The sequence below is a fragment of the Aquarana catesbeiana genome, linkage group LG04 (genome assembly GCF_042186555.1).
Source record: "Aquarana catesbeiana isolate 2022-GZ linkage group LG04, ASM4218655v1, whole genome shotgun sequence".
Classification (NCBI taxonomy): Eukaryota; Metazoa; Chordata; class Amphibia; order Anura; family Ranidae; genus Aquarana; species Aquarana catesbeiana.
The window spans coordinates 131,096,095-131,123,560 of record NC_133327.1 but is presented as its reverse complement, the minus strand read 5'-3'; the positions used below and the strand labels follow the sequence as shown (position 1 = coordinate 131,123,560).

Sequence of the window (27,466 nt, the reverse complement as noted above, 5' to 3'; positions counted from 1 at the left end):
TTGATATAACATTTGAAATGATAAATGATAACCCAGCTTAAAGTGTTACTAAACCCACAATAGTATAATCAGTCTATATATGCAGTAAAGCATGCTTGTTATGCTCACTGTGGAACCTAAGGAGTTATCCTTCACATTGTGTAAAAAAGCTGCTTGATCCTGTCTTCTCTTAACCTCCCCTTTTTCCACTGTCCCCAATATATCTGCTGATAGAACAGACCCTTGGGGGCAAGCTGCACATGCTTAGTTTAGTGTGTATTACTAGAGAGTTTTTTTTTTCCTGGGAGAGTGCATGTGATCAGCACAGGGCCAATCAGCACTGTCCAGACAGAGGGTCAGGGGTCCTGGAGTCTCATAGGACAATCATGGGAGAATGAAAACTCCTCCTAAAAGCTATAACCAGACACTGATAGAAGTCACAAGACAGCTATATACTGCTGATATCAAAGGGTATTTAGCAGTTTAGATTTACTAAAATAATTGCATTTCCATGTTCAGTGTACTGTGGGAGACCAGACATAGTGAATATAGGCTCCTGGGTTTAGTAACACTTTAATGAATCAGACCTGATGAGTGCAACATGGATGTCACAATATTAGATCATATGTAATACATCACCAATTTTAACAAAATATTCTTAGGAAGAAAAAGAACGAAAAAGGCAGCATTGCCACCTGGTCCCTGGGTGACTAAGCTACACCTGGCTGACAATGGGATTGATGCCATGGGGGTGGAAAAGGAGACCGGTGTTTTGGAATTCTCTCAGCTGCTGAGCAGGTAAGCACTTTGCATGTAACCTTGGATTGCAAGCAGAATTTGTTCCAGAAACATGGTTGTAATCCAAAGCACTCGTATATCAAAACGAATATCCCCATAAGAAATAATGGACACTCAGGTGATTCATTCCACAACCATTCATTCATAAGTCCTTCAGTTTATAGTCCATATAAAAAGATGATAGCAATGTGACAGGTTGTGTAACCATAAAATGTCCATCCACAAATGGCAGCCTACACAAGGGGATAGAAGCAAAATCCAGCAGGAGCTACAGAGTATAAAAGAGAGGCCCCTCTATGTGTAGCAATATGGTTACATTCAATGAAGGTACAACATTTTTAGCAACTCACATGGTTGATGATAAAAAGAGGCGCATCTCAGTATGCAGGCATCTGGGGTAAATCTGACCATCCTCCGCACCGCCGGCTCTCACCGCTGTCAGTCTGCAATCGTGACCGGGAAGACCCTACAGTAGAGTATGCCTGCATACTTAGATGTGCCTGTTTTCATCATCAACCATGTGAGTTGCTAAATGTTGTACCTTCATTAAATGTAACCATATACTGCTACACTTAGAGGCGCCTCCCTTCTCTTTTATAGTCAGTTGTGAAGTCAAAATTTATAAAAAAAATTTGCTTGTCTTGCAAAACACTCTTATGCCCCGTACACACGGTCGGATTTTCCGACGGAAAATGTGTGATAGGACCTTGTTGTCGGAAATTCCGACCGTGTGTAGGCTCCATCACACATTTTCCATCAGATTTTCCGACACACAAAGTTTGAGAGCAGACTATAAAATTTTCCGACAACAAAATCCGTTGTCGAAATTTCCGATCGTGTGTACACAAATCCGACACACAAAGTGCCACGCATGCTCAGAATAAATAAAGAGATGAAAGCTATTGGCTACTGCCCCGTTTATAGTCCCGACGTACGTGTTTTATGTCACCGCGTTCAGAACGATCGGATTTTCCGACAACTTTGTGTGACCGTGTGTATGCAAGACAAGTTTGAACCAACATCCGTCGGAAAAAATCCTAGGATTTTGTTGTCGGAATGCCCGATTAATGTCCGACCGTGTGTACGGGGCATTAGACCACGTTACTCTCAATCCAAGGTTTTACTTGTACCTAGGAAGCGGATATAATGAGTGCACAGTGCACAAGAGGTCATTAGAAGTGATCATGACTTATATTTCCTTTAACAACCATGTGCACACTTACTTTACACTCTGTACAAAATAGAGAGGCATATATCTTTCCTTTACCCCTTTCTTTTATCTGCCATGGAAACCTCTAGTTGACTTGGATCTGAAACGGATGACATTTTGTCAAACTTTACTAAAAATGAACAGCTCAAGGTCTGAATGGAACAATCAGAGGTTTGTGTAGGTTGTGTAGGTTTGTGCAGTTATGGGGGGCTGTTTTGCACCAGTGTCCTATAGCTTAAATGCCTCTGCTATGAACATATGTGTACCAGCAGTAGCTGGCATTTAATATTAGGCACTGTATCCTTCGCCCCTTCTTTATGGCAGCATATGTATCCATACACATAGATGCCTCTAGACTTGCACTTGACCTTTTACCAAGTTCAGATAATACACTTGATGAAATAAAACTTAATTAGGTGGTTTGGAAAAATTTGCACAGTTCCCCATTATCCTTATTGTTACTGCAGTGATAGGTACAGCACTGTTGGTCATGGCATATGCACACTTAATTTTGAGAAATAGACATATTTCTATGTGCATGATGAGAAGGAAAATAAATCATCTTCCTTAAAAATGAATTACATATGAGTTATTTGAATGACACACTGGCAAGTAACTTCCTCAAGCCTCCTGAGCTTATAATGGGTGCAAAGCAGGATTGCTGGTACATTGATGATATTGTTAACTTTGTGTTTGGACTGAACTCTTGTTAGGAAAAAGGAAGAGAAATTCTATTTCCAAGAATAATAAATTCTTTTATTTTTTGCCACATATTCCTTTTGAAAAATATGTTAGATTTTGGTTCAAGAGTTTCAGCTCCAGAAATGTTGGCACACAAAGTAATGCTTTTTGCATTTGATTTATATACTTATCACACCCACAGCATACATATACATACATGTATTTACACCTAAAACAGTTATTGTTACTTACTGAGCCTTAGGGACTATTCACTCCATTGCATTGCAATCATTTTGGCAATGTGCATTACATGCTTTGGTACACTGCAACACATTATATGTTTTGGTGCGCTGCGGAGCCATTCATTATGAATGGTACCCCAAAGTACTTCCACAATGCATGTATGCTTCAACACACAATGCATGGCATCCAGTTCTCTGTGGGAAAATGCAGAATGCCCCATTTTTTGCTTGTGATTACTGTGCGTTTCAGCCCATTTATTTTGGGCTGCTTTGCAATGAACAGAATTGTGGTGTGAGTGGGCCCTTTACCTCAGTGTAACCCCAGAACCTAACGCTACCCATAAATCTAGTAGAATATTTTCTTTGCACAGGAGGGATCACATCTCAGCAGTAAATTGTGACGTTTTGGTGCCACACACTCTTCATCACTCATATGATGACCTGCCTGATGAAGGTCATGCGTGACCCCAAAACTTCTCAATTTATGGGGTTTAGTCTGAAGATCCATGGTGTGCTGGTGATACTGTATACTGTATGGTATGACTACTCATAAATCTACCTCCTAAAGTTTAACCTTAACTTCAAGCTGAAACTTGAATGAGTGTTGAGTGAATGTTAAAAAAAGGAAGACAGCACCAGGGACAGTGTCACGTACCTGGTAGGTTGTGAGCCTGAAGTGCAGGAAAAGACCTCCCTTACAGCTCCCACTCCCGTTCCCCTGGAATGGAGACAGAGGGCCAGGAGTGAAGAGTGGTATGGGTGCCTGGCAGGATCAACAGTTGCTGAAAGTCCAGTAGTGGTGGCACCCTCTGGAGTCAGTAGTCTGAGGAGTAGACTGAGGACAGAGACTGGAATGCAGGACTGGAACCAGGAACAACAGCAGGTAATAGCAGACTGGAAGCTGGACTGGAACAACAGCAGAAGATAGCCTGGAACACTGGACTGGAACCAGGAACAACAGCAGGTAATAGACTGGAACGCTGGACTGGAACACAGCAGAAGATAGCCTGGAACGCTGGGCTGGAACACAGCAGAAGGTAGCCTGGAACGCTGGACTGGAACCAGGAACAACAGCAGGTAATAGACTGGAACGCTGGACTGGTACACAGCAGAAGATAGCCTGGAACGCTGGGCTGGAACACAGCAGAAGGTAGCCTGGAACGCTGGACTGGAACCAGGAACAACAGCAGGTAATAACAGACTGGAAGCTGGACTGGAACCAGGAACAACAGCAGGTAATAGACTGGAACGCTGGACTGGTACACAGCAGAAGATAGCCTGGAACGCTGGGCTGGAACACAGCGGGAGGTAGCCTGGAACGCTGGACTGGAACCAGGAACAACAGCAGGTAATAGCAGACTGGAAGCTGATGAACACAGCGGAGGGTCAACAAGCCGGTGGTCAGTAACGTTCGGACAGCAGAGGTACCAGGGGTAATGCAGAGGGATGGTCAGGCAAGCCAAGAGGGTCTGGTGCAGGCAGATAGCAGGATCGTCAAACAGGAAGCCGGGTCAGATAACAGGAAACACAGATCAGATCAGGTAACACTCACAGAACGCTGTAGAGCAGACAGCGGGGATGGAGTGTGACAGGCAGGTTTAAATAGCCCGCCTGACACCAGCGGGAGTGCGCGCGCGCGTGCCCGTGCATGACCGCACCCGTGAACGCGCGCGCATGCGCAATAGGACCCGTGGCTGGGTTCCCGTGCGCCTGGGACGCCGGTTACTGGCAGGATCTTCGTGACAGACAGAACTTACAATGAACGAAAAAATGTCCCATGTACCAGTGGCTACTATGTTAGGTTGAAATTTTCATTCTTCTGCCTCCAGATACCCCTGCAACTGTAATCTTCGGGTGCTGCAGGGTTATTAAAAGCAGCTGCAGCTGTGGCAGGCACTCATCAAAAGTGCCGACTCGTTCTACCTATTCCATCATCATGTTCCTTCCATAAAGGCCATAATATTGGTTTCCACAATGAAAAGCGCTCCATCAATAGAGGAGGCAGGCCTTTCTTTTGTCCACTTGTCCTTCATTATTAGAGCATTGTGGGAACTGATAGTACAGCTTTAATGAATGAAGTTAGCACTTGAGTACCTGTGACAGCTGAAGATGCCCATACTAACCCTCACAAGGGGGGTATCCGAGTCATGAGGACTTCAACCTAATACAGCAGCAACTAGAAAATGGGACACTCAGGTGAAATGTATACTTTTACAGCCATTAGTAAATAGTGTGTTTTCATGGTAATAATGTCAAAATTACTATTACAGACAAATGTTTTGCGATAAAAGCTATAACACTTATTACCAGGGTGAGTGTCATCATCTACTTATGTCCAGTTATTGTGACCTTTTTTTGGCTATTCACTATTTTTCTAGCCTGATCCGTTACTCAGAACAGCTTTCTGAACTGGATCTTGATAACAATTCTCTAGGAGAAATGCCAGCCACTGACATCCTGGAGGCCCTGACCTACAGAAATCAAGGTATGTTTTTATCTTTTACTATAATGAATTAAACCTTTTGTTACAATAAAGAGTGAAACATTTAGAGTTGAAACATGGGCTGTGTTAGCCAAAGCCACAGGTACAGATAGGTTAAAGCAGTTTTAACCACTTGCCTACCGGGCACTTTTACCCCCTTTCTGCCCAGGCCAATTTTCAGCTTTCAGCGCTGTCACCCTTTGAATGACAATTGCGTGGCCATGCACTGTACCCATATGAAATATTTAGCATTTTTTTCACACAAATAAAAATCTTTTGGTGGTATTTAATCACCACTGGGTTTTTAAGTTTTTGCTAAACAAATGAAAAAAGACTGAAAAGTTTGAAAAAAAATGTTTTTCTTAGTTTCTGTTATAAAATTTAGCAAACAGGTAATTTTTCACTGATGTGCACTGATGAGGCTGAATGATGAGCACTAATAGGCAGGGCCGGACTGGCCTACTGGGATACCGGGAGATCTCCCGGTAGGCCACCTGCCCTGGGGCCGCTTTGAGTTGCGGCTGCAGTGCTCCCCTCTCTCCTGCTCCTGTGGATCACGGAGCTGGCTGGGTCTGTGTTCGGTGGCGGCGCTGTAGCACAGTCCCGCCCCCCTAGACCGGCTCGTGTGATAGTAGATAGAATCAGTGTTCCGCCTATCACACGAGCCGGTCTAAGGGGGCGGGACCGTGGTACAGCGCCGCCGCCAAACACAGACCCAGCCAGCTCCGTGATCCACAGGAGGAGAGGCCCACCCGTATCCGCCCTGTGTGCCTGGATAGGAGGATCGGCAGGGGGGGGCCCGCATATAGAGGAATTGAACTTTCTATATTCCTCCATGCAGCCGCTGAATGCTTGCAGGAGGGAGAGGAGGAGAATCAAGCATTCAGCGGCTGCATGGAGGAATATAAAAAGCTAATTTCCTCTATATGTGGCCCCCCTGCCGATCCTCCTAACCAACTTCTTTTACTGCCCCCCCAATTCTCCTTGTGCTTCCTGGCTCACCCCCAGTGCTCTCCTCTCACACCACACTCTCCAGCCCCCCTGCACAGTTCTCTCCACCCCTGTTCTTTCTGCCCCCACCCGCTCTCAAGCTCTCCCCATCCTTCTCTAGCCACCACCCCAGTGCTCTCTACTCTCCCCCCAGTGCTCTCCAGTCCCCCCAGTGCTCTCCATCCCTGTCCTTTCTCCCCCCAGTGCTCTCCAGCTCTCCCCATCACTCTCCAGCCCCCACCCCAGTGCTCTCTGCCCCCACAGTGCTCTCCAGCCCCCTGTGCTCCCCACCCCTGTTCTTTCTGGCCCCCCGGTGCTCTCAAGCTCAACCCATCGCTCTCCAGCCCCCCCCCCCAGTGCTCTCCGTTTCTGTTCTTTCTGGCTCCCCCTCCAGTGCTCTCAAGCTCCCCCCAGCACTCTCTGCTCCCCACCCCTGTACTCTCCACTCTCCCCTGCATTTTGCCCCCACCCATGTGCTCTCCAACCCCGCCAGTGCTCTCCGCCCCCCATAGTGCTCTCCAGTCCCTGTGCTTTCCACCCCTGTTCTTTCTGGCCCCCACTGGTGCTCTCAAGCTCCGCCCCATTGCTCTCCACTCCCCCCTGCTCTTTGTACCCCCAGTGCTCTCCAGCCCCCGTGCTCTCCACCCCTGTTTTTCTGCCCCCCCCAGTGCTCTCAAGCTCCCCCCAATGCTCTTCGCCACCCCACACTCTTAGTCCCCCCAGTGCTCTCAGCCTCCCGTGCTCTCCACCCCTATTCTTTTTGGCCCCCCCAGTGCTCTCAAGTTCCCCCCCAGCGCTCTCTGCTCCCCACCCCTGTGATCTCCACTCCCCCCCTGCTCTTCGCCCCCACCCATGTGTTCTTCAACCCCACCAGTGCTCTCTGCTCCCCCTTCTCTCCAGCTTTCACCCAGTGCTCTCCACTTCCCCGGGACCAGAGGACAGGCTGACTGGGGCCGGAAAATGAGGACGGCTGAAGGTGCAGGTGGCCAGGGACCACTCCATCTCACAGCAAACAGATCCTCTGAAAGGAGCACTGTCCCTATCCAAAATGAGAACTGACCCTGCCTGCTGCTGGCCATCATGGATATCCTACTGGCATGCAAGGTACCGTACTGAGCATCAACAACACACCTTCCCACAGACTATATATAATACATTGTAATGTACTTTAAAATGCACGGTTTTCCCTTTCATGAACAAGAAAATAATGAGATTATGCTGTTGCGCTGGTATAATAATGCTGTGGGGCTGGTATGAAATTATTTCCAGGGCTGGATTTTATTCCCAGTCCGGTCCTGCAGTTGCACTGATGGGCACTGATAGGCAGTACTGATAGGCTGCACTGATGGGCACTGATGAGGCGGCACTGGTGGGTACTGATGAGGAGGCACTGGTGGGCACTGTTGGGCACTAATAGGCAGCACTGACAGGCGGCACTGATATGCAACACTGATTGGCACTGAGGCAGCACTGATAGGCACTGATTGGCACTGATTGGCAGCACTGATGGGCACTGTTGGGGCTGCATTGATAATCAGGACACTGATGATCTGTGCCCTGATTATCAGTGCAGATGTCCCCTTTCACACTAGCTGGTTACCGGCTCTCTCCTCTCCTCATGCTGTGACAGCGTGAGCAAAGGAATGCCGATAACTGGTAAAATGCGTCTGTGATTGGCTCTTTACTCCGATCTGTGATCAGCTGTGTCCGGAGAATGCAGCGATCACAGAGTGCGCTGCCCAACTTTTTCAATTGTCAGCTACAGGCGTGTAAGTCAATAGCCATCTGGCAAGTCTGTCATTTGCAAGATGCGCTAATGAGCATGTCTGAGAACAACTGTGTGCTGTAGTGAGCTTTTGTGGGCTCCTCAACCTCAGTCAGCTATGCCTTAATAAAATGTGGGTATACCAAGGTTCTGCTTTGTCACAGTCTTGAATTAGCAGTGTTAAAATGCATGAACAATACACATAAACGTTAATGCTCTGGCCCTTTGAAATATTTGCTTACATAAATATTAAAGGATATCTAAACCCAAGAACAAAAATGTAATATAACACAGCTTCTCAGACCTTAGATGTGGGCAGCTGCATTTTTTCAAACTTAAAAGCTAAGTTCACCTTTTTCACCTCTTTTTTTTTTCTAAATTCCAGCTCCCCTATATACTAATATAGCATTGATGTACTTCTTTTGCAAACATAGAACAGCTTTCCGTTTATTCTACGCACGCACACCTTACTGTCTTTATGGCTGTTTCAAAACACTGCTCTTTTAGTTCTGCCTTACTTCTTGGACAGACTTTAGGTCATGACACAGAAGGAGTTGACCAGCTGAGAGTAGATGATGCAGGGTGTGTGTTAATGAGATCGGCTGGTCAACTCCTTCCTGTGTCATGACCTAAAGTCTGTTCAGGAAGTAAGGGAGAAGTAATGGAGCAGGGTTTTCAAACATTCATAAGGACAGTGAGGTAAACGTGTGTAGAATAAATAGAAGGCTGTTTTATTTTTTCAAACTAAGTACATTAATTTTATATTGGTACAGAGCTGGAATTTAGAAAAAAAAGGTGAACAAAGGTGAACTTAGCCTTTAAGCTTAGTACAGCGGGCTGAACTAAAAAAAAACCGAAGAGCTCAGGAGAAGCCACTGTACTAACTATGCAATGTTAGTACAGTAACCTTCCCCGCTGAGCTATTGTGTTCTGACAGGGGGATGCTCCCCCCCTCGCCAGAGCACACCAGTGAGCGGTCTTAGCCATTGGCTGAGAGTGCTGATCAGATGCCGATTGGCAGACCTTTTTCGGTCATGCCACTTCGACAGAAGCTGGACGATGGGCTGGCTTCTATCAGATCAGCTGCCGTACACACAGGCCAAATGTCAGCCGGTTTCTATTGCCGATGCTGCCCGATATTCAGCCCCTGTGTACAGCCCATAACGACTTCCCGCCCGGCCTATAGCAGAATGACGGCTAGAAAGTGGTTCAGTTATCCTGACTGGGCGTCACATGACGTTCAGCAGGATAACAAGCCAGCGCATGCCCGCAGGGGTACGCAGCAAGGCGATCGGTGGTGTGGTGTGTCACTCTGACACACTGCATCTTCGACCTTGGTAAAGAGCCTATGACGTAGGCTCTTTACCATGTGATCAGCTCTGTCTAATCACAGCTGATCACAGTGTAAAAAGGAAGAGCAGTTTATCGGCTTTTCCTCCACTCGCACTGACAGACGAGAGTAGAGGAGAGCCGATTGGCTACTCTTTTGACGGGGGTCTGCGCTGTCTGATTATCAGTGTGGCCCCCCCAGGATGCCCACCAATGTCCCCCAGGTATGCCCACCCAGGACCACCAGATATGCCAATCAATGCCCAATAGGCTTAGTGCCCATCAGTGATGCCTGCCAGCGCCTCCTGATCAGTGCTGCCTAACAGTGCCATCTATCAGTGCCCATCAGTACCCACCAGTGCCTCATTTCAGTGCCCATCAGTGCCACCTATTAGTGCCCATCAGTGTCACCTATCAGTGCGTGTCAGTGCTGCTTATCAGTGCCGCCCATCAGTGCTGCATATAAGTGCCTCATCATCAGTGGCACCTCATCAGTGCTGCCTCATCAGTGCCTGTCAGTGCAGCCTCACCAGCGCCCATCAGTGAAGGAGAAAACGTAATTATTTACAAAGTTTTGTAACAGAAACAAAGAAAAACTTTTTTTTTTCAAAATTTTCCATCTTTTTTTTTTGTAGCACAAAAAATAAAAACCCCAGAGGTGGTCAAATACCACCAAATGAAAGCTCTATTTATGGGAAACCCGGCAATTGACCACCCAATTGTCATTCAAAATGCGACAGCGCTGAAAGCTGAAAATTTGACTGGGCAGCAAGGGGGGAAAGTGACCAGTATTGAAGTGGTTAAGGACAATTCAAAGTACAGAAAATACATGTTAATCTTGCCAGAAAAGTGTCCTTGTTACTTCCTGTGATTTGACCTGAAAGCTCAAATAATTTTATCAATCTTCCAAGCTATCTTCTGTAAACAACAACCCCCCCCCCGTCCCAGATGATGCAGATAAAAAGAAGTTGTGTTTTTATTCCAAATCAAGAAAGCAGCCTTGGTGACAACTATGGCGTCCTCCATAAATACTAGAGAGAAATTAACATAGCAATAGGACTGACAGGGGAAAATAAAGGAAAAAAACTAAAAAAGAAATATAACGCAGTCTTGACTGGTAACCTGCAATATATTATAGGGTTTTTTGGGGGGTTAGATACGGTTTAACTGGTGTGTTTTAAATGCTAAGCCTAGTCTTTATTTCTCGTCCAGGTCAAGAAAATGTTTTTTAGACATTTGTGGGAGATAATAAGATTGCATCCAGGTTCCAGAGTTATAATTAAATGTAAGAATTTGGTCTACACCTGCTGAATGTTCAGCTACATGTTCTCATTTGGTTGAGCTAAGCTATTAATTAAAGTTATTCTTTGGAAGCCAAATTATGCAATCTGTCCTGGGATTTATATGACATGTGTGCTGCCACCTGTGTGATGAAATTTGCAGGCGTATACTTATTTAAATTCTTAAGAATTAGTTTGGCACTTTCCACAGCTGAATATGTACAATTATTTGAAAATTATAATACTCTATAGAGTATACATGTAAAAGGTCAGTCAAGTTGAAGATTATATTTCACATTCATGTCCAACCTGCTGACTTTTTATCTCCTGGGGACTCTGGTGAGAATTGTTTCTGAGATCCTAGGTCCACCATCTGCCATTACCCTTACTGGGGCATTTCACTCAGATTTTTATTTTTTTTTTAAATTGTTTATTTATTCTGGGAAAAAGGCCCACATGGACCGCAACATTACAGTACATTACAGGAATAGGGATACAACCATGTAAATATAACAGGAACTACATAACTATAACTTGTATAGTTTTATACTTAACATAACATAAAAGTGTTAGATTATCTCCTTTTGCAAGTAGCGGTGCAGGTGGCATAGAACTTTGCGGGGTCTGTCGGGGTCCGCAGATTTCGCTCTGAGGGTTCGATGTACTCGGTCTATTTCTAGGGAAGGCGGCAGGGCTTCCATGAGCCTGGGGAATATGGCCGTGACTGTCTCCGCCTGGTCTTCTGGGCCAGTGGCTTCCGGGAGTCCCCGCAGCCATAAGTTATTTCAGTGGCTGCGGTCCTCCATTTCTTCTAAGTGGAGTTGCATCTCTAGGGTTGCAGTAGAGTGGGTGTCGTGTGAAAGTTCTAGAGCTGACACCCGATTCTCTAAGAAGGAGACTGAGGTCTCTCCTGTGCTCACTCAGTATGTTAGGGATTGTAAGTCAGTTCTCACCTCCTGCATGTCCCTCCTGTGCCCCTCCTCTATGCGGAGGATTAAGGCCTCACTGTCTGTAGGGAGGGCCTGCAGCATGGCACGGAGGTCATCATCCAGGCGGTTCTGGATCTGTGAGGGGTCTGCCATATCAGTCCAGAAAGCGGCTGTAGTCTCAGTGATGTAGTCGAGTTCTGGAGAAGGTTTAAGAGAGGTTGCCAGCGAGGTAGTGGTGTCATTGTTCATGCGGATTGCACGTGGTGCGGCTACAATGGCGCCTTGCGAGACTCGCAGTGGGTCTCTGAAGTAGCGCTGGATTCCGGTTTGGGATGTGTGGGGATGGTTCTTGCGTGTTGCCGATCTCGTTCTGTACCGTTTAGTGGTTCTCATGCTGTGCTCACATGAGTAAAAAGATGTCTGGTGGGCATTACAGGCCGGGGTAAACCAGGAGCTCCTCTAAAGCACGTTTTTACTCGGCCATTGCTAAGCCACGCCCCTTCACTCAGATTTTTAAAGGAAAATTCCACAGTCATGTGTGGCTGGGGCTTACTGGGTGTCAGTGATTTAAAGGGACCAGGCAAGACAACCTTAAACATTTTCTGGTTTATATAATAAAAAAATAAACAGTACAATGTGGCTGTAATCTTCTAGGCATTTTTACAGTTCTGTAGTATGTAGAACTTTCATGTGCATTGTACTCGATGACTGCACTTTAAACAGATCCCCTTAGGTTTACAGTAGACCTCCAGATAAGGTGCTGTGCTGGCTATGTAGGATGTGCCAATCCAAAGGCAGACTGGGCAAAAATGTTCTTCCCCAAACTCCACCATGGAACGACATAGATAGCGTCCAAATGTGTAATTTATTGCATGATTACAACACAAGGAGAGTGCAACGTTTCGGAGTCACGCAGGACCCCTTCGTGATTTCTTATGGAACCTCTGCACCATGATTTTCAATTTGGCAATAGGTAAGGGTACCTGCAACCACTCACGTCTTCTCAATGGTAAAACTGACCATGGCAGTGCAGTGTTTATTTCTATAGCAGCTTTTGTATATGGGCAGAGTAGGCAACAAATACCTAATAAAATTTGAGGAGCGATTGTTATCTACTAGACCGAACATTATGCACTGTGATCTAGCCTACACAAAACTTGACCTCCCCTCATGAGACCTATCGTACTGACCATCTGTTTAGTAGTTGACATACAGTATATCACAAAAGTGAGTAAACCCCTCACATTTTTGTAATTTTTTTCATGTGACAACACTGAAGAAATTACACTTTGCTACAATGTAAAGTAAAAAAACCTGGAAAATGGACTGGGGGACTTTAGAGGTGCCTAAAAAATGAAAAACTATTTCATGTATGATATAAAACAACAAATTGTATTAAACACATTTGTTAAAAAAGATATAACAATCTTCTTCATAAAATAATGTGATCAGACCAAAATATATCTACTGTACAAAAATGTATTTTTCGACATGTTTTGCTAAAGTATATAGCTTCTACAGGAGATTCGTAATTGTCTGTGTACAGCATATTCACCCGAAATTAATTTCAGGTCAGTATGCGAACACACCAGGGCTTCCAGACTGTCAGATATTGAGGATATCAGTGTGTCATAGGAGAACCAAGATACCCATCTTGCAACATTCACAGTATTGAGAGATGGGTATCTTGGTTGGTTCTCCTATGACACACTGATATTCTCAATATCTGGCGGTCCAGAGCCCCTGGTGTGTTCGCATACTGACCTGAAATTAATTTCGGGTGAATAGGCTGTACAGACAATTCTGAATCTCCTGTAGAAGCTATATACTTTAGCAAAACATGTCGAGAAATACATTTTTGTACAGTAGATATATTTTGGTCTGATCACATTATTTTATGAAGAAGATTGTTATATCTTTTTTAACAAATGTATTTGACCGCTTTCCGACCAGAGCTGGTGGGTGAAAAGGCGTATAGGTACATCCCCTTTAAGAGGCGGCGCTGCAGTCGCCCGTGTCGCCGCGTTCTCCTTGACCGCGGGTTCCGCGGACTCGATGTCCGCCGGGTGCCCGCGATCGTGTCACAGAGAGGTAGAACGGGGAGATGAGAGACTTGTGAGTAAATCCGCGCAGCGGATGTAAGTACAAGAGAAATTAACTGAAGAGTGAACTGCTGCCCCTACTGATATACTATCATCTAATGAAGTATGTTGAAGTTGATGTAAATTGGATGTAGGTGTGGCGCTGTTCTAATTAGTCAATATATGATTTCCCCTATTTTGGTATTCTGCTGTGTTAGCACCCTTTACAGTGTGCCAAAGCATACATAGATATATGAGATAAAGAGAATAGAAAAACCATACTAAGGGGATATTCAAAAAAGCATTCCTTGCAGTAATTGCTAGTTACAATCATATAGGTAATGAAAAATCTAAGTGAGATGGGGCTGATTTGATTATTCAAAGTAGCATATCTCTATGTATGCTTTGGCACACTGTAAAGGGTGCTAACAAAGAAGAATACCAAAATAGGGGAAATCATATGTTGACTAATTAGAACAGCGCCACACCTACATCCTCTTTACATCAAAGAACGGGGAGATGCTTTTGTAAACAAAGCATTTCCCCGTTTTGCCTAGTGACAGGACAGAGATCACTGCTCTCTGTCATCGAGAGCAGTGATCGCTATCATGTGTGTTGTAGCCCCTCCCCCTCCACAGTTAGAATCACTCCCTAGGACACACTTAACCCCTTCATTGCCCCTAGTGGTTAACCCCTTCACTGCCAGTGTCATTTACACAGTAATCAATGCATTTTTATAGCACTGATCGCTGTATAAATGACAATGGTCCCAGAATAGTGTCAAAAATGTCCAATGTGTCCTCCATAATGTCGCAGTCCCGATAAAAATCGCAGATCGCTGACACTACTAATAAAAAAAAATTAGCAATAAAAATGCCATAAAACTATCCCCTATTTTGTAGACGCTATAACTTTTGCGAAAATCAATCAATATACACTTATTGTGATTTTTTTTAACCAAAAATATGTAGAATACATATTGGCCTAAACTGAGGGAAAAAAATTCTTTCCACAGTGACTCACCTGATGATGATATTCTGCTCGCCAAGTCCTTCTAGTTAGTTAAGCTGTTCAGTCCAGATCCTCTCTGCCTTCGCCTTGTTAACACATCCAGAGACACTCTCCTGTGTACCTGTTAAAGACTTGCTTGGCTGATGTCCCTGGTTCCTGATCCTGCTTGCAGTTCCACTACGCTGATTCTCAGATTTTCTGATTTCCTGGCTTGTCCTGAAGTATGCCGATCCCTGATGTCCTGGCTTGTCTGACTATGCGTTCCGAATACCAAACTCTGGCTATGTTTTAACTACATTTACTCTGTTTACCTTTTGCTATTATCATTATTAAACAGGTGTGATTTTTACTGGACTTCTGTCTCGATCTGATTCATGGTTTCTGACAGCAGGCGAAGGCCATAAATTCAGAAGATGCAGTCAATCCACTTGTTGGTAATAATTTTTCCAGATTGGATGAGCAGGATCACCGCATGGATCAGTTTGCCATAGCGTTACAGAAGCTCCTGAATCGCACAGCTCACCTGGAATCTCCCACAGTGGCTGCTCCAGTACAACCTGTGTTGCAGGCCGTCCCTGCTGCTGATCCAGTCTCTGTGCAGGCACCCGTCTTGAGTATTACTTCTATAAGAGGTATGTCTGGTTCTGCTCTGCTTCACCAGCAATTTGGGGGTGATCCAGTTCAATGCAGAGGATTTCTTAACCAGGTTGTGATATACTTTGAAAGACAAACCAGAACACTCCATAGCTCAACTCACCAACCAGTCTGCCAACCGACCAAATTAACCTGTCCAACAGTCTGCATTAAAAACAGGGGTTTAGTTAGCACGCATTTGCAAACGCATGCGTAAGCTGCAAGGCCTCTTCACGGCCCTCTGTGTATTGCTTGCAGTCCTAACGCTACTGAATTTATAAGTGTCTCTACAATGGAATCACATGCATTAAATGGATAGATGAGGGGCAGGTGGGCCTGGAGGCAGCCCAATCCCCCTTAAAGGAACAGGAGCACACTGGACACCCATCAATAGCACAGTGGCAGTGAAGAGATATGAGATGCTGCCCCAGGCGTTTCCCATGGACAGAAGCAAAGTAGGTTTTGTGATATCTTTGCTCTCTGAGAGAGCCTTGGCCTGGGCAAACCCTCTATGGGAGACGTAAAAACCCATTGTCCTGAGTTACCCAGAGTTTGTGGCTTCTTTTAAAAGGGTATTTGACGTTCCCGCACATTCTTGCCGATTACGCCAATGAATTCCATTTTCTGGCAGCAGAAGTTGCTTGGAACAACGAGGCCCTCGTGGCTGCTTTTTCTCATGGTCTCTCGGATACCATCAAAGATGAGATAGCAGCCCGAGATATACCCACTGAGCTGGAGAGGTTGATCATGTTTGCATCCTCATTGACTCCAGACTCAGAAAAAGACTCTAAGGAGCACTTGCGGAAGCCTCCTGTACATTTGTCTCCGAGCTTTGCAGTCCCACCCTTGCCTCCCTCACCTTCCACTCCTCCTGGTAACAAGTCGGTCAGTGAAGTTGAACCCATGAACTTGGGCTTCACACTTCTCTCTGCGGATGAGAGAACCTTTAGGAAGAGAGAGAGATTGTGCCTTTATTGTGGCCAGGCAGGTCACTTTTTGAAGTCTTGTCCTACCTGTCCTGGGCATGCCCGAACCTTGAGGTCCTGTAGCGGACAGACCTTAGGTGGCGTTGTTTCGTCCCCAGTTATCCAGAAGGATAAGCCCCTGGTACCGGTTATTCTTTCTTGTTCTGAGTCATCCGTCGAGATACAGGCTCTAATCGACTCTGGGGCTGCAGGCCTGTTCATTGATGCTGCCTTTGTATCTAAGCACTCAATTCCGCTGCAGCTTCATGCCACACTACTTGCCATTGAGGCTCTTGCAGGGAGAACTCTATAGCCTGCCTATGTGACTCATGAGACTGTTCCGTTGTCCATGGCCATAGGGGCTCTTCACCATGAGATAATCCAAGATATGTTTTCAGAAGGTGGCTAAGGTCCTGTGCACCTCTTCACTCTCCACCCTGCTGGAGGAGTACTGCGATTTTAGCGATGTCTTTGACAAAGGTCAAGCTGGTAGTTTGCCTCCACACCGGTCGTACGATTGCACAACTGACCTTCAACTTGGTGCCATACCCTCTCGTGGCCAGGTTTACCCTTTGTCAGTTTCGGAGGATAAGGCCATGGAGGAGCATGTTGCAGACGCACTTTCTTGAGCATTCATCCACAAATCCTCGTCTCCTGCCGGTGCTGGTTTCTTCTTTGTGAAGAAGAAGAGTGGTGAACTGAGACCTTGTATTTCTTATAGGGGTCTCAATCATCTCACGATTAAGAATGCTTATCTAATTCCATTGATTACAGATTTATTTGACCGCTTCAAGGGAGCAACGTTTTTCACAAAGCTTGATTTGAGAGAGGCATACAATATCGTGAGGATTAAGGAGGGCAACGAATGGAAAACTGCGTTTAATACCAGAACAGGCCATTATGAGTACCTCGTAATGCCATTTTGCCTTTGCAAGGCTCTGTCAGTTTTCCGGGAATTTATCAACGCTGTCCTCTGAGATATGTTGCAGCTAGTTGTGGTGGTTTATCTCGATAATATCACTAAGTCCCTAGAGAGCCACCGCACAGATGTCTGTCGTGTGCTTCAGAAGCTGAGAGAAAACAATCTCTATTGCAAATTGGAGATGTGTGAGTTCCATCGTGAACAGGTTAAATTCCTGGGTTATGTCATTTCCACTGCTGGTTTTTCGATGAACCCAGAGAAACTTTCAGCAGTCCTACAGTGGCCACGACCCGTGGTTATATGTCATCTGCAGCATTGCCAATTATTATTGGAAGTTTATTTGTAACTTCTCATCCCTGGTCAAACCCCTGACTGATATGACCAGAAAGGACGATAACCCACAAAGTTGGTCTCCAGACTCCGTTAAGGCCTTTGAGAGTCTCAAGGCTACCTTTGTTTCTGCTCCTGTGTTGGCACATCTTGATCCTACGTTACCCTTTATCTTTGAGGTTGATGCTTCTGAGACTAGAGTTGGTGCCCTTCTGTCTCAACATCCTACCTCTGAGAGCGCTATGCATCCTTGTGGCTACTTTTGCAAGAAATTGTCACCTGCGGAATGCAATTATGAGATTGGGGACAGAGAGTTGTTAGCAATCATTTTAGCCCTTTAGGAATGGAGGCATCTCCTTGAAGGTACCACTGTGCTGGTTCTCATTCTTACTGACCATAAGAATCTCACATTCTTATCTGAGGCTAAACGCCTCTCTCACAGAAGGACGCAATGGGCTGTTTTCTTGTCAAGCTTCAGTTACATAGTCTCGTTCTTACCCGGTATCAAGAATGAAAGGACCGATGCTTTGTCGCAACAGTTTTCCTCCACTTCCAAGTTGGAATCAGTTCTTGTTCCAATGATTCCTTATGATCGTATTCTGGCTACAGTTCGCACCAGTCTTACTTTTACTTTGAAACACACAGAATCCTGCGAGTCACCAAGAACCAGATGCCCATTAAATATAAGAGAAAAAAAGAAAAAGAAAGAAAAAGCTGCTGGCGTTAAACACGTCTCACAAATCGCGCAAACATAAATGAGTAAATACTACCCCGCGCTATACAAATAATCTCATCATGTAAATAGATAAAAATGGTATTGGATCAATATGAAGTACAGCAGCTAAAATCATAATAATTCATTAAATGAGGAAAATGCTGTGGTAGGTATTATGCACTACACCCAGTAATAAGATACCAAATGCGGAACATAAAAACACAAATATTGATCAATAGTGAAGTGCCAACAAATAAATAAGGGAGTGGAAAATCAAATCACAGCAAAATATATAGAATCATAAAATACATAAATAAAATAGGTGGTCTGGGAGAAAAGTGGCGCTGCCCTATTATACACAAAATATTTAATGGTGGATGTGAGTTTCATAAAATGCAAGCCCAGATTTCTAAAGTATTGTGACACTATGGTGCCCTCTAGGGGGCAACCCTTCCTTTTAAGTGAAAAAAAAAAAATTTCTTTTGGTTTAAATGTATAACATATCTTGAGAAGCTTATTTATCGGCTGACATATTTAATAGACTGAAAATATTTTTCCATTGATGATTCTCATGTGATCTGTTATTTATTGTATTCACTGTAATTTCAATTTGACGTTATACCAACAATATCTCTGGGAGCCATAAAAAGGGTCTTGGCACTGACACTTTATATTTATTAGTCACACTTGTTCACTTAAAAGGAAGTCTTTGCCCCCTAGAGGGCGCCATATTGTCACAATATTTTAGAACTCTGGGGTTAATTCTAATTTAATTTAATAATTATATTTTTCACCGAATCAATTTCTACTCTCACATCATTTATGAAATTTTTGGCACTGACACTTTATATTTATTACACACATTTTTTCACTTAAAAGGAAGGGTTGCCCCCTAGAGGGCACCATAGTGTCACAATACTTTAGAAATCTGGGGTTAATTCTAATTTAATTTAGTCTTTAGAGAATCATTTTCTATTCCTATATTATTTATGAAAATCTGAAGATATAAGGCACCTCCCTATATTGGGGTGATAGGAGTTTAATCTTAAAATAAGTTTTCACTTACTTTTCATTTTTTTACATATATGGTCAGTGGTTTGGTTGTGGCCATATTAAGGCACATAGGCGTAGTAGCTCCTACATGCACACATTTCAATGAACACAGCTTGCATTTTATGAAACTTACATCCACCATTAAATATTTTGTGTATAATAGGGCAGCGCCACTTTTCTCCCAGACCACCTATTTTATCTATGCAATTAGACCCCTTGGGGAACTAATTAGGGAGAGGCTGCAGCTCGTATATTGTCCTAAGCGCGGATTTATCTATCTACATAAAATACATAAGAGTCCATAAATTGTATGTGAAAAAAATATATATAAAAATAGCATATATTAAAGTGCTCATGTGCAGACAAAGTGTCCTGCTGTGCTTCTAATCAATACGCTGAGTAGTCCATGCAATCACAAAAACAGCTTGGTAGGTGATCAAATGTCCCTTCAGTGATCCCCTAGGTAGTGAACGCTCACCTTGGAGCGCGCGACTTTGCAATTAAGCTCAGTCTAAACACGCATTTGAACCTCCTCTGGGCTCAGAAGGGAAAACTGCATCCAGGGCTCCTCAGTGAAAATACCTCCGTTTTATGCAAAAAATAGAAGCGCTTGATAGTATAGTAAAGTTTGACCAACTTATTGAACACAGGTAAAACAAACCCCAATGCAGGGTGCTCACATTTAAAAAATGCTTCTAGTGCACCACTCTATTGCCAGCAATAATCACTGAAATAAGATACCGGAAAGGTATGGGGGTGATGTGCATCTCCTCCTAAAGCATGTAGACTGCTTCTCATGCCGTCCTGTCTCCTCCCCAACACGTATTAGATACAGGGAATTGCGTATCTACTTCAAGTAGATACGTAATTGAAGTAATTGAAGTTTTCAACCTTACAAAAAGTTAGAGGAGTTTTTAAACTAGGTGGGGGGGGGGTCCAGAGGTAGAGATACTCACATATTCCAGAGGGTAGTAATGGGGGCATTAGTGATAGGTTGATCAAAGCACATAAACCCAAGGTAAGTGTAGTAGCAAGTCCTAGTTGCAATCTCGGAACACCCAATAAGAGGATAACATGCGACCGGTCTAAACTATGTGGCATGTTCACCAATGCCAGGAGCCTGACGGACAAGATGGGTGAACTAGAGATGCTGTTGTATGAGGAGGATTTGGATTTTGTGGGAATTTCAGAGACCTGGTTCAACAGCTCTCATGATTGGCTGGCAACCATTCAAGGGTATACCCTTTATCGCAAGGATAGAGAGGGTAAAAAAGGGGGAGGGGTATGCCTATATATCAAGAATAATGTACAAGTGAATGTGAGAGATGACATCACTAAGGGAGCTGCTCCAAAGAAATGAAGCTAAAGGGAAAATAATACTGGGAGTATGCTATAGGCCCCCTAATCTGAGGGAGGAAGGGGAGAATGAGCTCCTATCACAAATTGGAGTAGCAGCAAGGATGGGAAGTGTTATCATAATGGGCGATTTTAATTATCCAGACATAGACTGGGCAGAGGGTACCGCGCATTCATCTAAGGCTCGCCAGTTCCTAAATGTCTTGCAGGACAATTTTTTGGGTCAGATGGTAGATGCACCAACTAGAAATAAAGCATTACTGGATCTACTGATTACCAACAATACAGACCTGATCACGGATGTGGATATACGGGGCAATTTAGGTAACAGCGATCACAGGTCAAGTGGCTTCAGTATAAATCACACAAATAGGAAATAGATTAATTCAAAGACACTGAATTTCAAAAGAGCCAACTTCCCTAAACTATGAGCCTTGCTAGAAGGCATAAATTGGGATAAAATCTTAGGAACAAAGAACTCGGAGGAGAGATTTACTTTAAGAGCATATTAAATTAGGGCATTAGCCAATGCATCCCATTGGGTAATAAATTTAAAGGGCGAACAAAAGTCCTGGATGGCTTAACTCCAATGTAAAAATGTATATAAAAGCAAAGGAGAAGGCCTTCAAAAAATACAAGGTTGAGGGATCATCCTCAGCATGCAGACTTTATAAAGAATGCAACAAGAAATGTAAGGGTGCAATAAGGACGGCTAAGATAGAACATGACAGACACATAGCGGAGGAGAGCAAAAAAAATCCCAAGAAATTCTTTAAGTATGTAAACAGTAAAAAAGGAGGACAGATCATATTGGCCCCATAAAGAATGAGGAAGGACATCTGGTTACAAAGGATGGGGAGATGGTGAAGGTATTGAATTTATTCTTCTCCTCAGTCTTCACGAGAGAATCGGCGGGCTTCAGTAACCAAAACTGCAGTTTTTATCCTGAATGACACATCACAGGAAGCACTCCCATGGTTAACAGAGGACAGAATTAAAATTAGACTTAGGAAACTTAACATTAATAAATCACCGGACCAGATGACTTGCACCCGAGAGTACTTAGGGAACTCAGTCAAGTAATTACCAGACCATTGTTCCTAATTTTTACTGACAGTCTACTGAATGGAATGGTACCAGCTGATTGGAGAAAACTCAATGTAGCCCCAATATTTAAAAAGGGCCCAAAATACATCCCTGGGAATTACAGACCAGTTAGCCTAACATCAATAGTATGTAAACTCTTGGAGGGCATGATAAGGGACTATATACAAGATTTTAGTAATGAGAACGGTATCATTAGTAGTAATCAGCATGGATTCATGAAGAATCGTTCTTGCCAAACCAATCTATTAACCTTCTATGAGGAGGTGAGTTGCCATCTAGATAAAGGAAGGCCCGTAGACATGATGTATCTGGATTTTGCAAAAGCATTTGACACAGTTCCCCATAAATGTTTACTGTACAAAATAAGGTCCGTTGGCATGGACCATAGGGTGAGTACCTGAATTGAAAACTGGCTTCAAGGGTGACTTCAGAGGGTGGTGATAAATGGGAAGTACTCGGAATGGTCAGGGGTGGGTAGTGGGGTCCCACAAGCTTCTGTGCTGGGACCAATCCTATTTAATTTGTTCATAAACGACCTGGAGGATGGGGTAAACAGTTCAATCTCTGTATTTGCGGATGATACTAAGCTAAGCAGGGCAATAACTTCTCCGCAGGATGTGGAAACCTTGCAAAAAGATCTGAACAAATTATTGGGGTGGGCAATTACATGGCAAATGAGGTTCAATGTAGAAAAATGTAAAATAATGCATTTGGGTGGCAAAAATATGAATGCAATCTATACACTGGGGGGAGAACCTCTGGGGGAATCTAGGATGGAAAAGGACTTGGGGGTCCTAGTAGATGATAGGCTCAGCAATGGCATGCATTGCCAAGCTGCTGCTAACAAAGCAAACAGAATATTGGCATGCATTAAAAAGGGGATTCATTCCAGAGATAAAACGATAATTCTCCAGCTCTACAAGACTCTGGTCCGGCCGCACCTAGAATATGCTGTCCAGTTCAGGGCACCAGTTCTCAGGAAGGATGTACTGGAAATGAGCGAGTACAAAGAAGGGCAACAAAGCTAATAAAGGGTCTGTAGGATATTAGTTATGAGGAAAGGTTGCAAGCACTGAACATATTCTCTCTGGAGAAGAGAAGCTTGAGAGGGGATATGATTTCAATTTACAAATATCGTACTGGTGACCCCAGAATAAGTATAAAACTTTTTCATGGAAGGGAGTTTAACAAGACTCGTGGTCACTCATTAAAATGAGAAGAAAAGAGGTTTAACCTTAAACTACGTAGAGAGTTCTTTACTGTAAGAGCAGCAAGGATGTGGAATTCCCTTCCACAGGTGGTGGTCTCAGCGGGGAGCATTGATAGTTTCAAGAAACTATTAGATAAGCACCTGTACGACCACAACATACAGGGGTATACAAGGTAATACTGACATATAAACACACACATAGGTTGGACTGGATGGACTTGTGTCTTTTTTCAACCTCGCCTACTATGTATGTAACTATGTTGCCTGACTCATTTGTTCAGCAGAGCATTCCTGCTTTAGAGGAGCATCTCCATGGTCTTCGTTCCACTAGGGCACAAGTCCAGGAGGCTTTGCGACATGCCAAAGTACATACGCCATGCTGACCACAGACGCCTGCCTGCACCTTCCTCCCAGGTAGGGGACAGGGTCTGGCTGTCATCTCGCAACCTCCGACTTCGTGTTCCCTCACTGAAGTTAGCATCTCGGTTTTTTGGGCCTTTCTGTATACTCCGCCTGATTAACCCAGTAGCTTCCGCTTTGGACCTTCCTTCTAATATGCGTATCTCAAATGTATTCCGTGTCTCCTTATAAAAACCTTTGGTTTGCAACCGCTTTACAATCTCTGTACCATGTCCTCACCCAGTACAGGTTGAGAACCATGAGGAGTATGAAGTACAGTCCATTGTTGACTCCCATAGGTTCCGTGGGCGCATACAGTACCTGGTACATTGAAAAGGGTACGTCCCGGAGAAACGCTCTTGGGTCTCATTCTCGGACGTGCATGCCCCTGTCCTCCTCCCTGCTTTACATAGACGTTTTCCCCTCAAACCTGGTGGTTCAAGTCCTGCTGGTTATTTAAGCTGTTCAGTCTAGAGCCTCTCTGCCTTCGCCTTGTCAACACATCCAGAGACTCTCTCCTGTGCACCTGGTAAAGACTTGCTTGGCTGACGTCCCTTCTGGTTCCTGACCTTGCTTGCTGTTCCACTACACTGATTCTCCAGTTTCTGATTTCCTGGCTTGTCCTGAAGTACGCTGATCCCTGGCTCCCTGACGTTCTGGCTTGTCTGTTCCGGGTACCGAACTCTGGCTATGTTTTGACTACATTTACTCTGTTTACCTTTTACTATTATCATTATTAAACAAAAGTGATTTGTACTGCACTTCTGTCTCAGTCTGATTCATGGTTTCTGACAATTCTGCACACTGCATCAAATTGGTCTGCATGGTTGTCTTCCCAGAAGGAAGCCTCTTCTAAAGATGATGCAGAAGAAAGCTCGCAAACAGTTTGCTGAAGACAAGCAGACTAAGGACATGGATTACTGGAACCATGTCCTGTGATCTGATGAGACCAAGATAACCCTGTTTGGTTCAGATGGTGTCAAGCATGTGTGGCGGCAACCAGGTGAGGAGTACAAAGACAAGTGTGTCTTGCCTACAGTCAAGCATGGTGGTGAGAGTGTTATGGTCTGGGGCCACATGAGTGCTGCCAGCACTGGGGAGCTACAGTTCATTGAGGGCACCATGAATGCCAACATGTACTGTGACATACTTAAGCAGAGCATGATCCCCTCCCTTCGAAGACTGTGCCGCAGGGCAGTATTTCAACATGATAACAACCCCAAACACACCTCCAAGATGACCACTGCCTTGCTAAAGAAGCTGAGGGTAAAGGTGATGGACTGGCCATGTCTCCAGACCTAAACCCTATTGAGCATCTGTGGGGCATCCTCAAACGGAAGGTGAAGAAGCGCAAGGTCTCTAACATCCACCAGCTCTGTCGTCACGGAGGAGTGAAAGAGGACTCCAACGTCAACCTGTAAAACTCTGGTGAACTTCATGCCCAAGAGGGTTAAGGCAGTGCTGTAAAATAATGGTGGCCACACAAAATATTGACACTTTGGGCACAATTTGCACATTTTCACTTAGGGGTGTACTCACTTTTGTTGCCAGCAGTTTAGACATTAATGGCTGTGTCTTGAGTTATTTTGAGGGGACATCAAATTTACACTGTTATACAAGCTGTACACTCACTACATTACATTGTAGCAAAGTGTAGTTTCTTCAGTGTTGTCACATGAAAAGATAGAATAAAATATTACAAAAATGAAGGGGTGTAATCATTTTTGTGAGATACTGTAGATGTAAACTCTGCATAAGCTATAGAGAGTTGTGCCGCGTACACACGAGCGGACTTTCTATCCTACTTGGTCCGGCACACTTTCCGACGGACTTTGTCCGCCAGGTGCGCCGGACTTTAAAACGAACGGACTTGCCCACACACGCCGGGATTTTCCGGCGGGCTAAGTCCGCCCGTCTTTCCGACGGACTTTCGCCGGAGTTCCGGCGGACTTTCAGAATGAACGGACTTGCCCACACACGGACAAGTCCGTTCATTTTGAACGTGACTCAGGTGCGACGGGACTAGAGAAGGATGTCAATCTTGCCGCTTTTATCGGCGAGATTGACACCTTGCTAGCCCCGTCGCGGGGCATACCAGGCCCTTAGGTCTGGTATGGATTATAAAGGGGAACCCCGCTACGCCGAAAAAACGGCGTGGGGTCCCCCTAAAATCCATACCAGACCCCGATCCGAGCACGCAGCCTGGCCGGTCAGGAAAGGGGGTGGGGACGAGCGAGCGGCCCCCCCCCCTCCTGAACCGTACCAGGCCGCATGCCCTCAACATGGGGGGTGGGTGCTTTGGGGGAGGGGGGCGCCCTGCGCCCCCCCCCCCCAAAGCACCTTGTCCCCATGTTGATGAGGACAAGGGCCTCTTCCCGACAACCCTGGCCGTTGGTTGTCGGGGTCTGCGGGCGGGGGCTTATCGGAATCTGGGAGCCCCCTTTAATAAGGGGGCCCCCAGATCCCGGCCCCCCACCCTATGTAAATGAGTATGGGGTACATGGTACCCCTACCCATTTACCTAGGAAAAAAGTGTAAGTAATAAAACACACTACACAGGTTTTTAAAATATTTTATTAAACAGCTCCGGGGGGTGATCTTCCTCCGGCTTCGGGGGTCTTCTTCCGGCTTCGGGGGTCCCTCCGCTTCATCTTCTCCCGGCGTCCGGTTGGTTCTTCTCCGCTCTCCGGCCTCTTCTCCCGGTGTCGCAGGTCTTCGGCCGGCCCCTCCGCTCTCTTCATGTAGCTCTATTGCGAGCGGAGGTCCGGACTTCTTGGCTTCTTGGCTTCTTGGCTTCTCTTCTCTTCTCTTCTCTTCCCCCAGATGTTGACACGACGCTCTCTCCGGCTGGACTGGTCTCTGAGGGCTGCGTTGTGACTTATATAGGCGGAGACCCCGCCCCCATATGATGTCACAGTCCCTGGGCATGCTGGGACTGTGACGTTTTAGGGGGCGTGGTCGACCACGCCCCCTAAAACGTCACAGTCCCAGCATGCCCAGGGACTGTGACATCATATGGGGGCGGGGTCTCCGCCTATATAAGTCACAACGCAGCCCTCAGAGACCAGTCCAGCCGGAGAGAGCGTCGTGTCAACATCTGGGGGAAGAGAAGAGAAGAGAAGAGAAGCCAAGAAGCCAAGAAGCCAAGAAGCCAAGAAGTCCGGACCTCCGCTCGCAATAGAGCTACATGAAGAGAGCGGAGGGGCCGGCCGAAGACCTGCGACACCGGGAGAAGAGGCCGGAGAGCGGAGAAGAACCAACCGGACGCCGGGAGAAGATGAAGCGGAGGGACCCCCGAAGCCGGAAGAAGACCCCCGAAGCCGGAGGAAGATCCCCCCCCCGGAGCTGTTTAATAAAATATTTTAAAAACCTGTGTAGTGTGTTTTATTACTTACACTTTTTTCCTAGGTAAATGGGTAGGGGTACCATGTACCCCATACTCATTTACATAGGGTGGGGGGCCGGGATCTGGGGGCCCCCTTATTAAAGGGGGCTCCCAGATTCCGATAAGCCCCCGCCCGCAGACCCCGACAACCAACGGCCAGGGTTGTCGGGAAGAGGCCCTTGTCCTCATCAACATGGGGACAAGGTGCTTTGGGGGGGGGGGGGCGCAGGGCGCCCCCCTCCCCCAAAGCACCCACCCCCCATGTTGAGGGCATGCGGCCTGGTACGGTTCAGGAGGGGGGGGGCCGCTCGCTCGTCCCCACCCCCTTTCCTGACCGGCCAGGCTGCGTGCTCGGATCGGGGTCTGGTATGGATTTTAGGGGGACCCCACGCCGTTTTTTCGGCGTAGCGGGGTTCCCCTTTATAATCCATACCAGACCTAAGGGCCTGGTATGCCCCGCGCTCGCCGCAATAGGAAGATTTGTTTTTCCTATTGCAGCGAGCGCGAGATGCAATACCATCCCCTCGTGTCGTATTTGGTCCGTCGGACCAGCCTACACACGAGCGGGCTTTCCGTCGGACCAGCACACACACGAGCGGACTTTCCGCCCGAAA

General features: G+C 45.5%; 1 protein-coding gene across 2 annotated transcripts in view; it reads left to right on the top strand.

Moving 5' to 3' along the window:
- LOC141141411 (uncharacterized) overlaps nucleotides 1-27,466 on the top strand; it is a 68,879-nt gene that overhangs the window by 33,815 nt on the left and 7,598 nt on the right. For both annotated transcript variants that reach the window (XM_073629059.1, XM_073629060.1), the window contains 2 exons: nucleotides 642-777; nucleotides 5,289-5,395. In XM_073629059.1, the coding sequence (XP_073485160.1) occupies nucleotides 642-777; nucleotides 5,289-5,395 (243 nt within the window). The remainder of the gene's footprint in view (nucleotides 1-641; nucleotides 778-5,288; nucleotides 5,396-27,466) is intronic.